The sequence below is a fragment of the Oncorhynchus gorbuscha genome, linkage group LG06 (genome assembly GCF_021184085.1).
Source record: "Oncorhynchus gorbuscha isolate QuinsamMale2020 ecotype Even-year linkage group LG06, OgorEven_v1.0, whole genome shotgun sequence".
Lineage (NCBI taxonomy): Eukaryota > Metazoa > Chordata > Actinopteri > Salmoniformes > Salmonidae > Oncorhynchus > Oncorhynchus gorbuscha.
The window spans coordinates 15921940-15936698 of record NC_060178.1 but is presented as its reverse complement, the minus strand read 5'-3'; the positions used below and the strand labels follow the sequence as shown (position 1 = coordinate 15936698).

The 14759-nt window shown below is 44.1% G+C and overlaps 1 protein-coding gene across 7 annotated transcripts in view; it reads right to left on the bottom strand.

Moving 5' to 3' along the window:
- Positions 1–14759, bottom strand: part of cadps2 (Ca++-dependent secretion activator 2) — a 325603-nt gene that overhangs the window by 110522 nt on the left and 200322 nt on the right. For all 7 annotated transcript variants that reach the window (XM_046352457.1, XM_046352453.1, XM_046352452.1 and 4 more), the window contains exons 13-14: positions 11565–11752; positions 3339–3440 (exon numbers count right to left, since the gene is read on the bottom strand). In XM_046352457.1, the coding sequence (XP_046208413.1) occupies positions 3339–3440; positions 11565–11752 (290 nt within the window). The remainder of the gene's footprint in view (positions 1–3338; positions 3441–11564; positions 11753–14759) is intronic.

Genomic DNA, 14759 nt, shown 5'->3' with positions numbered 1-14759 from the left:
ACCCCGAGAGGGAAATTACATGTGATTGCATCAGCCAATACATACATTACCAATAAATACCCCATGCCCATGACCACACATTCTCTGGGGACTCTGGTCCTCTTGACTGGTAACAAGCTGAACTACCGGACAACATCTCTCCTAAATGTGGATATGCTTCTACACCTGCATTGCTTGCTTTTTGGGGTTTTAGGCTGGGTTTCTGTACAGCACTTTTGAAATATCAGCTGATGTAAGAAGGGCTATATAAATACATTTGATTTGAAATCATATTTTAAGTGGATTTGAGGTGTTCGCCGTCAGACATGTCCCTTAGTACACGGTGAGGAATTACCAAACGACTCTTATAGCCCTCATACAACTTCGCTGTGGTCTCCTTTAATCCTGAACAAACTACACGCACCCTGGTCCTGTTTGCTGCTGATCAGCATAATCCCAAAATTGTCTTGGCTATTGTTTACTGCCATTAGCCTCTCGTTGAGGAGTGTTGTTAATGACTCCCGCTGCTTTCAACAGCCCTCTACAGACTCCGTGTCCCCATTCACCCTCTCTCCTCCTTGGGGCCAGATGGAGGGCCCTTCACAGGGATGAAGGGGTTTGAAATGCCAAAGTTCAGGGATATGAATGGGGCAAGTTCATTGAACAAACCATCCTTCAAGGTCTGGATCTGTGTCAATGGCCCTGACAATAAGGCCATACAAGGCAATAATGGTGAATAGCAGCTCACAGATGTAGGGAGAACCAAGAATCCAATATACACCATTTTGCACCTGTTTAACCCATAAGAGTCTAAGCAATGTCTAAGCCAGGGGAGGGGTTATTTGATGAAAAATTATTTTTGGCCTTACTGCTATCTTACTGCTATTAGCCCATACAAACACATTGAATACTGATTCACTACATGGCAACAATAGGTAGCCCCCCCAAAACATCTAAAGGAAGTTTGTTCTGAAGTGTCTGTCCTATATCTTAGAGAAATAAGAAAGATGAGGAAACATTTGTTGTTGTTGTATTTTACCCCTTATTTTTGGCACTAAACAGTCTAAGCCCTGGATGGGTTCTACCAAGCCAACTGGAAATGTTTTAAGGTCATACCAAGGGTCATTTTGCTGTTTGATTTAGAATTTTAAGACTCCATGAAGTACCCCAATAAAATATAGAACAAAATTATTAGATTGAAATGTTTATTTAGCCTTACTGCTATTAGCACTTACAAACGAATTGAATAACAGATAGTCCCCATAAAAACATATTAAGGAAGTTTGTTCTGAAGTGTCTGTCCTACACATCCAGTCAAAAGTTTGGACAAACCTACTCATTCAAGGGTTTTTCTTTATTAAAAAAAAGTTCTACATTGTAGAATAATAGTGAAAACATCAAAACTATGAAATAACACATATGGAATCATGTAGTAATCAAAAAAGTGTTAAATCAAAATATATTTTATGTTTGAGATTCTTCAAAGTAGCCACCCTTTGCCTTGATAACAGCTTTGCACACTCTTGGCATTCTCTCAACCAGCTTCACCTGGAATACTTTTCCAACTTGAAGGAGTTCCCACATATTCTGAGCACTTGTTGGCTGCTTTTCCTTCACTCTGCAATCCAACTCATCCCAAACCAACTCAATTGGGTTGAGGTCGGGAGAATGTGGAGTCAAATAGCCTTATACAGTCTGGAGGTGTGTTGGGTCATTGTCCTGTTGAAAAACAAAATGACAGTCCCACTAAGCGCAAACCAGATTGGACGGCATATTGTTGTAGAATGCTGTGGTAGCCATGCTGGTTAAGTATGCCTTGAATTCTTAATAAATCCCTGACAGTGTCACCAGAAAAGCACCCCACACCATCACACCGCCTCCTCCATGCTTCACAATGGGAACCACACATGCAGAGATCATTCGTTCACCTACTCTGCATCTCACAAAGACACAGTAGTTGGAAACAAAACATCTCAAATTTGTACTGAGCAGACCAAAGTACAGATTCCACCAGTCTAACGTCCATTGCTCATGTTTCTTGGCCCAAGCAAGTCTTTCTTCTTATTGGTGTCCTTTAGTAGTCGTTTCTTTGCAGCAATTCAACCATGAAGGCCTGATTCACGCAGTCCCCTCTGAACAGTTGATGTTGAGATGTGTCTGTTACTTGAACTCTGTGAAGCATTTATTTGGGCTGCAATTGCTGAGGCTGGTAACTCTAATGAACTTATCCTCGACAGCAGAGGTAACTCTGGGTCATCCTTTCCTGTGATGGTCCTCATGAGAGCCAGCTTCATCATAGCACTTTATGGTTTTCGCGACTGCACTTGAAGAAACTTTCAAAGTTCTTGAAATATTCCGCATTGACTGACCTTCATGTCTTAAAGTAATGATGGATTGTTGTTTCTTTTTGCTTTTTTGAGCTGTTCTTGAGCTGTTCTTGTCCTAATATGGTCTTTTACCAAATAGGGATATCTTCTGTATACCACCCATACCCTGTCACAACACAACTGATTCAAATGCATTAATGAAAGAAACTCCACAAATGAACTTTTAACAAGGCACCGCTGTTAATTGAAATGCATTCCAGGTGACCACCTCATGAAGCTGGTTGAGAGGATGCTAAGAGCGTGCAAAGCTGTCAACGCAAAATGGTGGCTACTTTGAAGAATCTCAAATATAGTACATATTTAGCTTTGTTTGACACTTTTTTGGTTACTACATGATTCCATATGTGTTATTGTCATAGTTTTGATGTCTTCACTATTATTCTACAATGTAGAAAATAGTAACGGTAAAGAAAAACCCTTGAATGAGTAGGTGTGTCCAAACTTTTGACTGGTACTATATAGCTTAGAGATAGATATAAGATCAGGAAACATTATTTTTGATGTGTATTTAACCCCTTATTTTTGGCACTAAACAGTCTCCATATATACTTCCATAAATATTTTCAACTGGTACCAAGGGACCTTCAGACAAGTGTTGAGGCCTGTGGGCGTCCTAGAGCAAAACAACCGACATGTACTGTAGTGTGTAGCCCAAATTGTTTGGACGCTACAGACAGAAGTTGGCAGATCGGCTGCACCAACTTCAGACAAGTCCCAAGACGCTTTCCATAGAGGGGTCATAATAGTCTGTAGACTAAACCATTCGGACGCTAGAGACGATTGTGATTTTGTGAAAAAAACATCTCTAGCTTAAACTGACAGATTTATAGAGATTCTTGATTATGCTAATTAGACCTTAGGGGGTTAAATGTTTGGAAGGTTTTTTATTATACTCAGTTACTAGTGTATTACTGACAAATGAAGCCTACATACCATTGTTTGTAATCATGTCAATTGTAGAGGAAGTAGTACCTAAAATGGATGATCTGGTTGTCCAATAGACTCAGGAGACGGCTTCTTATGTCCTCAAACTGTTCTCTCTCTTCCTCAGTGACTGTGCCTATCCCATCCGGCCTGGAAAAAAAAACACGCAAATATTTGATGAGCATTTCATTATAGGGGAAATCTGCAGTTCAAACAACAACAAAGCGGCCACCCCACCACCTTCTTTGGTAAACAGCTGAGGGATGGGGCTGGAGTAAAGTATCCACTCTGAAATTCATAGACAGGGCTATGCACGCAAGGACTGACCACCCATGAAATCAAAATGATAGTTTTAACCATGTTTTGAAAATATACAGTCTGTGTTTAGAATGACATTGTTTGTAAACTACGTAAAAAAAAAAAAAGTTTATATTTTGGGTTCTGATGGGGTTGGACAGTTGCTCATTTAAGTTATATTTTTCAAGAATCAATGGCTATATATCATTCATTTAAAAGTCAACAAATGGATGTAGCAATCACAGATTGCCACTTTAATGTTTGTAAAGCTTCCATTCTCTTCTTGCCTTCCCATTAATAGGCACTCTGGGGAAAGAGAAGAAAATGCAATCACTACCCAGACTGCTAACCTTGACTTCCTGGGCTTCTTTCAACTGAAAGAAAAAAGGCGCTGCCTCAAAACAACACTGGCTTTCGCTGAGAGGAGGGGGTGAGGTTGTCTGTGTTAATGAGTTGTGCTTATAAAAGCGTATGCAGTGAGCTCCTGAACATTATGCATTAGCCTCTAGCAGGGAAGAACAAGATGTATCTGCAACAATATTTGTGACTATTTTTTTACTTCAGTTTATTTTAGTAAATACTTGAACACTTATTTTTTAAACTGCTTATTTCTTAAAACTGCATTGCTCGTTAAGGGCTTGTAAGTAAGCATTTCACCTGTTGTATTCAGCGCATGTGACAAATACCATTTAATTTGACTTGAAGTTGAAGCAGAAAAACTGAATTGTGAATTGCAATTTAGTTATGAAGCATTTACAAATGGTTTGCGTGTTGTTTACTCTGCCAAGAGAGTTACAAAAAAAAGCTAACTACGGTAATTCTAGAATAAATATGAGTGTAAACCATCCTATCCAGAATGTGCCTGGCTTTAGAGTAAAATAATAAACCTCACATTAGAAACGTAAAAAAGTATTTAGCTGTCATAAAGGACTATAAAAAAGAAGCTCAAGAGATGGAGTGACAATGAAGAGCTTGTAGTGTATTGTGTCTGAACATCAGGCCTTCACTTCAACTGCTCTCCGTTCAATCCCCAAAAGGCCCTGGTCTACAATGAAAAACAGCCCTCTCTTCACAACAGCATTTGTAAGGACTACTTGTTCCTTAAATCCATCAATTCATTAACTCCCCCCCCTGCTGCCACCCCCTTTAACAAGCACCAGCTAATCCCAAAGGAACACACAAAAAGGATAGTGCTAGGAGGGGTGGGCGAGTATGCTCACTCATGGGATGGCAAGGACATTTTCTTTCATGTCGTGGTAAAAAGGGAGTGGATTTCTTGTTCTGTTCATCTCTCACACTCCAGTCCAAATGTCCAGATGAAGCTATAAGGGCCACGTAAAAGCAGCCCTCCCTCCCCATCCTTCGGCCATACACTAGGTCAGGGTTCCCCAACAGCGAATTTGTCCCGCGGGTGGTTTTAGTGAAAAAGAACATATACAGTACTCACTCAAGGGTTTTTCTTTATTTATACTATTGAAAGTTTCTTCAAGTGCAGTTGCAAAAACCATCAAGCACTATGACGGAACTGGCTATCATGAGGACAGCCACAGGAAAGGAAACCCCAGAGTTACCTCTGCTGTAGAGGATAAGTGATTTAGAGTTAACTGCACCTCAGATTGCAGCCCAAACACATGCTTCACAGAGTTCAAGTAACAGACACATCTCAACATCAACTGTTCAGAGGAGACTGCGTGAATCAGGCCTTCATGGTCGAATTGCATCAAAAATCACTACTAAAGGACACCAATAATAAGAAGAGATTTGCTTTGGCCAAGACAAGAGCAATGGACATTGGACTGGTGGAAATCTGTCCTTTGGTCTGATGAGTCCAAATTTGACATTTTTGTTCCAACCGCAGTGTCTTTGTGAGATGCAGAGGAGGTGAATGGATGATCTCCGCATGTGTGGTTCCCACCGTAAAGCATTGAGGAGAAGGTGTGGTGGTGCTTTGCTGGTGGCACTGTCAGCGATTTATTTAGAATTCAAGGCACACTTAATCAGCATGGCTACCACCACATTCTGCAGCAATACGCCATCCCATCTGGTTTGCGCTTAGTGAGACTATCATTGGTTTTTCCACAGGACAATGACCCAACACACCTCCAGGCTGTGTAAGGGCTATTTGACCAGGAAAGGAAGTGATGGAGTGCTGCATCAGATGACGTAGCCTCCACAATCTCCCGATTTCAACCCAATTGAGATGAGTTGGACTGCAGAGTGAAGGAAAAGCAGTCAACAAATGCTCAGCATATGTGGGAACTCTTTCAAGACTGTTGGAAAAGCATTCCAGGTGAAGCTGGTTAAGAGAATTCCAAGAGTGTGCAAAGTTATCATCAAGGCATAGATAGGTTGGCTACTTTGAATAATAACACTGTTATTTCATAGTTTTGATGTCTTCACTATTATTCTACAATGTAGAAAATGGTACAAATAAAGAAAAACCATTGAATGAGTAAGTGTGTCCAAACTTTTGACTGGTACTGTATATTATTTAATTATTTATCATTTTCATTGTTGGACATAAAATACTGTAAAAAAACAGGAAATCAGCTCCAAGTAATAAAAATTTTGGAACTCTGTTCCCATGTATACCCACCCATAAGAGAGAGACACGTGATCATATACAAATGTAAGCAAGGTTTTAAATTGTTATGTTTTAGTTAAATATATATCTGTTTGTGCTTCTTGCAGTCTACAAATTATTTCCAATTAGTGTTCTGGCACCACAACCATCCCTCAAGAAAATACATAGTTCAGTGGCTGAATCTAGATGATCCCTGCACTAGGCCTTAGTCCCAGCCCAAGCCTATAGGTCCTGTGAGCTGGCCAGTGGCTGAATCTAGATGATCCCTGCACTAGACCTTAGTCCCAGCCCAAGCCTATAGGTCCTGTGAGCTGGCCAGTGGCTGAATCTAGATGATCCCTGCACTAGACCTTAGTCCCAGCCCAAGCCTATAGGTCCTGTGAGCTGGCCAGTGGCTGAATCTAGATGATCCCTGCACTAGACCTTAGTCCCAGCCCAAGCCTATAGGTCCTGTGAGCTGGCCAGTGGCTGAATCTAGATGATCCCTGCACTAGACCTTAGTCACAGCCCAAGCCTATAGGTCCTGTGAGCTGGCCAGTGGCTGAATCTAGATGATCCCTGCACTAGACCTTAGTCCCAGCCCAAGCCTATAGGTCCTGTGAGCTGGCCAGTGGCTGAATCTAGATGATCCCTGCACTAGACCTTAGTCCCAGCCCAAGCCTATAGGTCCTGTGAGCTGGCCAGTGGCTGAATCTAGATGATCCCTGCACTAGACCTTAGTCCCAGCCCAAGCCTATAGGTCCTGTGAGCTGGCCAGTGGCTGAATCTAGATGATCCCTGCACTAGACCTTAGTCCCAGCCCAAGCCTATAGGTCCTGTGAGCTAGCCAGTGGCTGAATCTAGATAATCCCTGCACTAGACCTTAGTCCCAGCCCAAGCCTATAGGTCCTGTGAGCTGGCCAGTGGCTGAATCTAGATGATCCCTGCACTAGACCTTAGTCCCAGCCCAAGCCTATAGGTCCTGTGAGCAGGCCAGTGGCTGAATCTAGATGATCCCTGCACTAGACCTTAGTCCCAGCCCAAGCCTATAGGTCCTGTGAGCTGTCCAGTGGCTGAATCTAGATGATCCCTGCACTAGACCTTAGTCCCAGCCCAAGCCCATAGGTCCTGTGAGCTGGCCAGTGGCTGAATCTAGATGATCCCTGCACTAGGCCTTAGTCCAAGCCCATAGGTCCTGTGAGCTGGCCAGTGGCTGAATCTAGATGATCCCTGCAGTAGACCTTAGTCCCAGCCCAAGCCTATAGGTCCTGTGAGCTGGCCAGTGGCTGAATCTAGATGATCCCTGCACTAGACCTTAGTCCCAGCCCAAGCCTATAGGTCCTGTGAGCTGGCCAGTGGCTGAATCTAGATGATCCCTGCACTAGACCTTAGTCACAGCCCAAGCCTATAGGTCCTGTGAGCTGGCCAGTGGCTGAATCTAGATGATCCCTGCACTAGACCTTAGTCCCAGCCCAAGCCTATAGGTCCTGTGAGCTGGCCAGTGGCTGAATCTAGATGATCCCTGCACTAGACCTTAGTCCCAGCCCAAGCCTATAGGTCCTGTGAGCTGGCCAGTGGCTGAATCTAGATGATCCCTGCACTAGACCTTAGTCCCAGCCCAAGCCTATAGGTCCTGTGAGCTGGCCAGTGGCTGAATCTAGATGATCCCTGCACTAGACCTTAGTCCCAGCCCAAGCCTATAGGTCCTGTGAGCTAGCCAGTGGCTGAATCTAGATAATCCCTGCACTAGACCTTAGTCCCAGCCCAAGCCTATAGGTCCTGTGAGCTGGCCAGTGGCTGAATCTAGATGATCCCTGCACTAGACCTTAGTCCCAGCCCAAGCCTATAGGTCCTGTGAGCTGGCCAAAGATAAGATAAACAAAGATAAAGAATCTGTTCATTTAGCAAAGGCAATATGCCTTATACAAATATAGACACATTAACACAAGCAAAACATCAGATTGTATGATTGATCAATACTGACAGTTTTGCGGTACGGAGTCTAACAAAGAACAGACTGTCACTTCAGTTGTTCAGTCCTCTGATACATACCATCTCTATGTTGCTATCCTTGTAAAATTCAAAGTGTTGCAAGGATACGAGCACTCAAAGCCTGCCTTGTTAACACCAAAAAGTTGGCAACAGGCCAAATTGAAAATACCCTGATAGGCCATTAAAATCTCAAGTAGAACCCCTGTGCTTGTAACTGGCTTTCCTGCAGTAGCGTTTCTCAGACTGCTATCAAAACCAATCAAACTTCCTGTCATGCTTGGCTGCACACGTCAGAGCTGGGCGCGGTGCGACAGCTTGTCGAGGGCAGACGCATTGTTGATGCTTAATGAAGCAAGCATGTTTGAGTTGGGGCTAAACGCTGACCCCCACTCACAAAGGGTTAACAGGCTCCAGGATGGGGCTGTAGGTTACTGCAGGCTTGTTGGGACATCTGTAGTTTCATGTCAGGGTGTTTACAGTGGATACGGCTCATCTGTAAGTGATGACTGTCGTCTTCGACCACGCTCCAAACTTCCTGATGTCTGGGTAAATCACATCCGAAGGAGTGGGCGTCATCTGATGGTGAGTCGGCGGCCACACGTGGCAGGGCACCGTGTGCGTGTCACCTACCTTTAGCAGCATGGGGATCAGACAAGGCTGGTAGTTAGGAGAGACAGGGGATGGGTGGCATGAGGAGTCAGGGTGGCAGAAGTAAAAGCTCCGGTCACATCCTGAGCCAATGAGAGCCAGATGGCTCTGAGAAGCGGGGGATAGGAAGTGACAGGTGAGAAGGAGGTGAGCAGAAGATGTGTCCGCTGTCACTATTCACACAGCTCACAGTGCTGCCCTTTCGCTCCCTTTGCCATGGGCTGCTGTAACCGTGCTCCGCTCCCAAACACACCCGTCTCCATGATGATGCAAGCCACACCTGCACAGACTCATGTTGGTGGCAAAGCTCAATGAGTCCACTCTTCCATCTTCTGTCAATCAAAACCAATGATCCACAAAAAGTTGTCACAAAGTTAGCAAGTGTTCCCCTTTCAAGGAGCACCTTTCACAACCATTGTACAAAGAGTGATTATAAAAGACCACGTAAAGGGAAATGTACAGGCGGAAGTGTACTTTGTGCAACAGCTAAAAAATGACAGCTCTGATAAGGAAATAGTACACTCAACCAGTTCATTGACAACTATTGTTCTCAAAGTGCAAAGGCTAACCTCAAAATGCAGGCGTGCACCCATACATCACAAGGAAAAGGCACGGGTTTTGTATACGGCAGATCTGACAGATTAAAAAATATATATAATTTAAAATAAATGTTACATTCGCCAAGACCCACCCCTTTTCGTTTACAAAGACAAGTTACAGATTGCATAAGGCTGTTGCATAAAGCTACCTCCATCTCAGTCTGTGGCCTCATGCTACCCGATGCCATCTTCCACTCCCTTCCACACCCTTTCTGGCAGCATCAGAGCACTGAATAGGCATCAATTATTCAAATTACAACTCCAACTGACAAAAAGCCAGTTCCAGCAATCTCCCCTGTTTATACATGGTGATTACACAGAGGCTAATCATTACGTTCTCTAATTGGCTAAATTACTCAACAAAGAGAGAAAGCACATATATTAGCATTTATCACAGGGGAAGTCAAGCATGGGGTTATTTGAGGTAAGTGGGACACTAATAGCCGTAAAGGCGTCTACATAATGCTCCTAGCAGAACTCTGATGTGCCTCCCATACTGCCTTAAAATACCTTCGCTTGATTTACTAGGAAAAAGCAGCAATAGCACAGTTAGTCCATCTTGAGACACAGTAGTCGGTATACACTACCTAGATAGAGTAACTCAAGAAATCTGAAATCCATTTTGAAGTTTTTGCAGAGGTCTTAGTCATGGAATTTCACATTCAAGATGTTTGGTGCAGTATTTCTCAAGTGAAAAAAATGTGCATGAAAAGTAGTTAATATAATAATAATAATATATGCCATTTAGCAGACGCTTTTATCCAAAGCAACTTACAGTCATGTGTGCATACATTCTACGTATGGGTGGTCCCGGGAATCGAACCCACTACCCTGGCGTTACAAGCGCCATGCTCTACCAACTGAGCTACAGAAGGACCAAGTTGGGACCAAGGACCAAGTTGTCTCGTTGAATGACAACAAACACCATTGAAGAATACGGCTTTACTGAAGACTTCGGCTACCAAACTTCGGCTTACCTCAGGAAAGAATGCGTGCATGAAAAGCCAAAAAAAACCTTGTACAAAGATGAAAACAAACAAAAATGTCACAAAATGTAATCATAATGGGAAGCATGCGGATGCCTTAAGAGGGATAAAGAGGAGCTGTTAAGCTGACAAGTGGCCAAAGCATACTGCTCATATCAGACTAAATACAAGAAACAAATGACATGCTTTTGACGAAAGTACTATACTAACTCATGTCCAGAAAATATGATTATATTTCATTATAATTATTTGGTGGTCGTGAACATTTTTCTCTGTGTAAAAACCTTAGATATTTGGTTAAATCTAAACATCAACCCTCAAACATATATAGTTTCAGAAATTGTGTATAGAAATGAATAATGATAAACCAAAGAAAAAGATAAGAAGAAAACATGGAGGATGAAAAGGGAACAATTATCAACCTATTAAAAACGGATATAGAACCTGTATTAATTTTCTAATCATACTACGCTGCGATGCAGAGTTAACAGCTAAGTGATCATTTGCATGCAGAGACTCTGTACACGTTCTCCCTCTTTCTCAAAGAATGGAGAAATAAAATAGACATTGAAAGAGCCAACCTGGGTGGGTGGTTACTATTGTAGTATTATCAAGTCTCTTTGCAGGACTCGTCTTTACATCACACAAAAGCCCACAGTTTCTCTTTTACCTAAATATTTCTGATTCCTTGATTTCTGAAATGTGAAATAAAAAGTATACAAGCTTTTCTATGGGTGTATGACATACTATAGGGGCAATGAATGGAAGAGTGTGAACAAGATTCCCACCAGGCACAGACATCAGTTTGGTTGAGTTGAAACTAACGTGAAATCAACAAAAAAACATCACCATGTCATTGGATTTAGGTTAAAAGTTGGGTGAAAAAAATACAAAATTCCTCTCCCTACGTTGATGACCTTTTGAAAATCCAATCAGTTTTCCTTGTTGATTCCACACCATCACATCTACTTTTTGGGGGTTGAAATTACATGGAAACAACGTTGATTCAATCAGTTTTTTACAGTGGGATGCGTCTTTTCACTGGTTATAGATTTTTTTAAATTTTTTATCACCTTGACACACCATCTGAGCTTCGGAGACATTTCAGTTCGGCAAACAGTACAAGCAAAAACCTGTAGTTGCTTTAATATAACACTTAACTCATTTGTGAAGCTTTTGATGTATGTACCTATTGCCATGGATGTGGGACGCACAGAAGGCATAGCTGTAATGCAGGAGGGTGGGGTCAACCAGGGTGTTGTTCTCAGAGTACTCCATCAGGTCCCGGAGGTAGCTGAGGTGGCGGTGGCAGCCCCTCACACCGTAGCGGGCGCAGTACTCATCCAGCACAAACACCTGACCTGGACTGAACCATCCCTGTGGACACAAACAGAGGAAAGGCTAGAGAGGATAGTTTTGACTTATTGGGATGCCTGCTACTGATGGTCTCTAACAGGATGGTCTCCCGGAATCTGTGGAGAAATAAACTACAAATAAATCATTACAGCTTCTTTTCTTTTTTTAAAGGAGGATGGAATGTTGAACACCTTACGTATGTTTATTTTATTAGTGAAAAGATGGGAGCAAATGAATAGAGAGATGAGAAATGCGTAGTGCTGAGGTGGGGATGGAACCGGGACACCGGCTGCGGGGGGATTTGTATATGGTTCCGTAGAAGCATTACCGTTTGACCAGACCACGGGCCATAGTTACACCTTCTATGATTGATTGATTGGGAGATCAGTGGAGTCAAACTCATTTCACCACAAGCCACATACAGTCTTCACCAAGGCCCGGATTGCCGCAATTAAAATCCTTGCCTTATATTTATTATATCAAACTTAGCATAAAAATATTCCTCCATCTATTGCTTTTGTAATTTTCTAAACTCCCTGACTGTTAAGCTTTCATTTCGATTACTGTTATCAAGCTGGACAGAGAGAAGAGACTATAAATGGAGGTCCATTATTTCTACACAGTTTCTATTTGGTTTGAGACATTTCAAAGTCGATCGAGATCCTTTTGTTGTTGAAAAAATATATATTCTGATGATTATGTTTTTAGATTTTTTACTCTCCATTATCACTGTAAATTACAGACCCTCTGCAATAAGCAGTTAAAGAGAAAATCCCAGACTATTTCCAATGATTAAATAAATGAGAGCAAGATTAACCCGCCAACAATTAATTCACCAAAAAAATAAAGAATACATTTACTCGAAGCAGGAAGTGATCTGAAATCTTGGAACGTTCATTAGTTCATTCATCCTGCGCATAATAACTCAATTAGGCATGAATCTTAAAACTAATTAAGACGCCTCTCGGAAGGAATATTAACAAATTAGCACCTCCGCCGAGCAGTCGCCCATAACGACGCCAATAGATCCCTGGCATGGCAACCGTGACTCTTCGGGTGGCAATGGTTGACCTGGGAGCGACCCAGACATGTGCAATACTGTGTCCTACAAATCTGTGAATCCTTTCTATTTCCACATTCAATTTGCACTTGATACTTAAATGGAAGGCAGAATAAATCTTTCAATTCTTCTTGAGATTTCGAGTCAGAAACAACAACCTGCCTGACAATGGATACAAATGATAACGGGCTCCAATTCTTGGTCTTCCTCATACTGCAAATAATAGAAACCAACATCTTGAGACATGATAGAGACTGGGTCAAAGATTTCAATCCTGGATAGAATGAGACTCCATGTCTAAATGCACGGTCAGAGACTCTTTGTACAGTCAATAAAACATAGCTTCACTAAGTGAGTTGGAAATGACCTGACTTCACCACACATTTCTTTTCTCTCTCTCCGTCACGTCAACTTCTCTAACTCTCCCTTTAACTCCTCCTTTAGTCATTATCTCTCACCATCTGAATCATTCCCTTTCTCTTTCTCTCCAGCTTTCTATAGTTCATTTCCCAAATCTTTCGTTCTACGCTCTTTCGTTCGTTCACCCCCCTTTTGTTTGCCCCCCCCCTCTCTTTCGTTGCCTCCTCTCGTTCCCCCCGCTCGCTATACCCCTTCGCTCTCTCGTTCGCTCCACCCCTTCTATCCAACCCTTCGCTCTCTCGTTTGTTCATTCCCCCCTCTAGTTCGTTCCCCTCCCTCTAGTTTGTTCCCCCTCTAGTTCGTCCCCCCCTCTCTCGTTCGTTCGGCCCCCCCCCTCTCCCTCTCTCTCGTTCGTTCCACCCCGCTCTCTCTCTCTCGTTCGTTCCACCCCGCTCTCTCTCTCTCGTTCGTTCCACCCCGCTCTCTCTCTCTCGTTCGTTCCACCCCTCTCTCTCTCTCTCGTTCGTTCCACCCCGCTCTCTCTCTCTCGTTCGTTCCACCCCGCTCTCTCTCTCTCGTTCGTTCCACCCCGCTCTCTCTCTCTCGTTCGTTCCACCCCGCTCTCTCTCTCTCGTTCGTTCCACCCCGCTCTCTCTCTCTCGTTCGTTCCCACCCCGTTCCGTTCCACCCCGCTCTCTCTCTCTCGTTCGTTCCACCCCGCTCTCTCTCTCTCGTTCGTTCCACCCCGCTCTCTCTCTCTCTCGTTCGTTCCACCCCGCTCTCTCTCTCTCTCGTTCGTTCCACCCCGCTCTCTCTCTCTCTCGTTCGTTCCACCCCGCTCTCTCTCGTTCGTTCCACCCCGCTCTCTCTCGTTCGTTCCACCCCGCTCTCTCTCGTTCGTTCCACCCCCCGCTCTCTCTCTCTCTCGTTCGTTCCACCCCGCTCTCCCTCTCTCTCGTTCGTTCCACCCCGCTCTCCCTCTCTCTCGTTCGTTCCACCCCGCTCTCTCTCTCTCTCGTTCGTTCCACCCCGCTCTGTCTCTCTCTCGTTCGTTCGTTCCACCCCGCTCTCTCTCTCTCTCTCGTTCGTTCGTTCCACCCCGCTCTCTCTCTCGTTCGTTCGTTCGTTCCACCCCGCTCTCTCTCTCGTTCGTTCGTTCGTTCCACCCCGCTCTCTCTCTCGTTCGTTCGTTCGTTCCACCCCGCTCTCTCTCGTTCGTTCGTTCGTTCCACCCCGCTCTCTCTCTCGTTCGTTCGTTCCACCCCGCTCTCTCTCGTTCGTTCGTTCGTTCCACCCCGCTCTCTCTCTCGTTCGTTCGTTCCACCCCGCTCTCTCTCTCGTTCGTTCGTTCCACCCCGCTCTCTCTCTCGTTCGTTCGTTCCACCCCGCTCTCTCTCTCGTTCGTTCGTTCCACCCCGCTCTCTCTCTCGTTCGTTCGTTCGTTCCACCCCGCTCTCTCTCTCGTTCGTTCGTTCGTTCCACCCCGCTCTCTCTCTCTCGTTCGTTCGTTCGTTCCACCCCGCTCTCTCTCTCGTTCGTTCGTTCGTTCCACCCCGCTCTCTCTCTCTCGTTCGTTTCGTTCCACCCCGCTCTCTCTCTCTCGTTCGT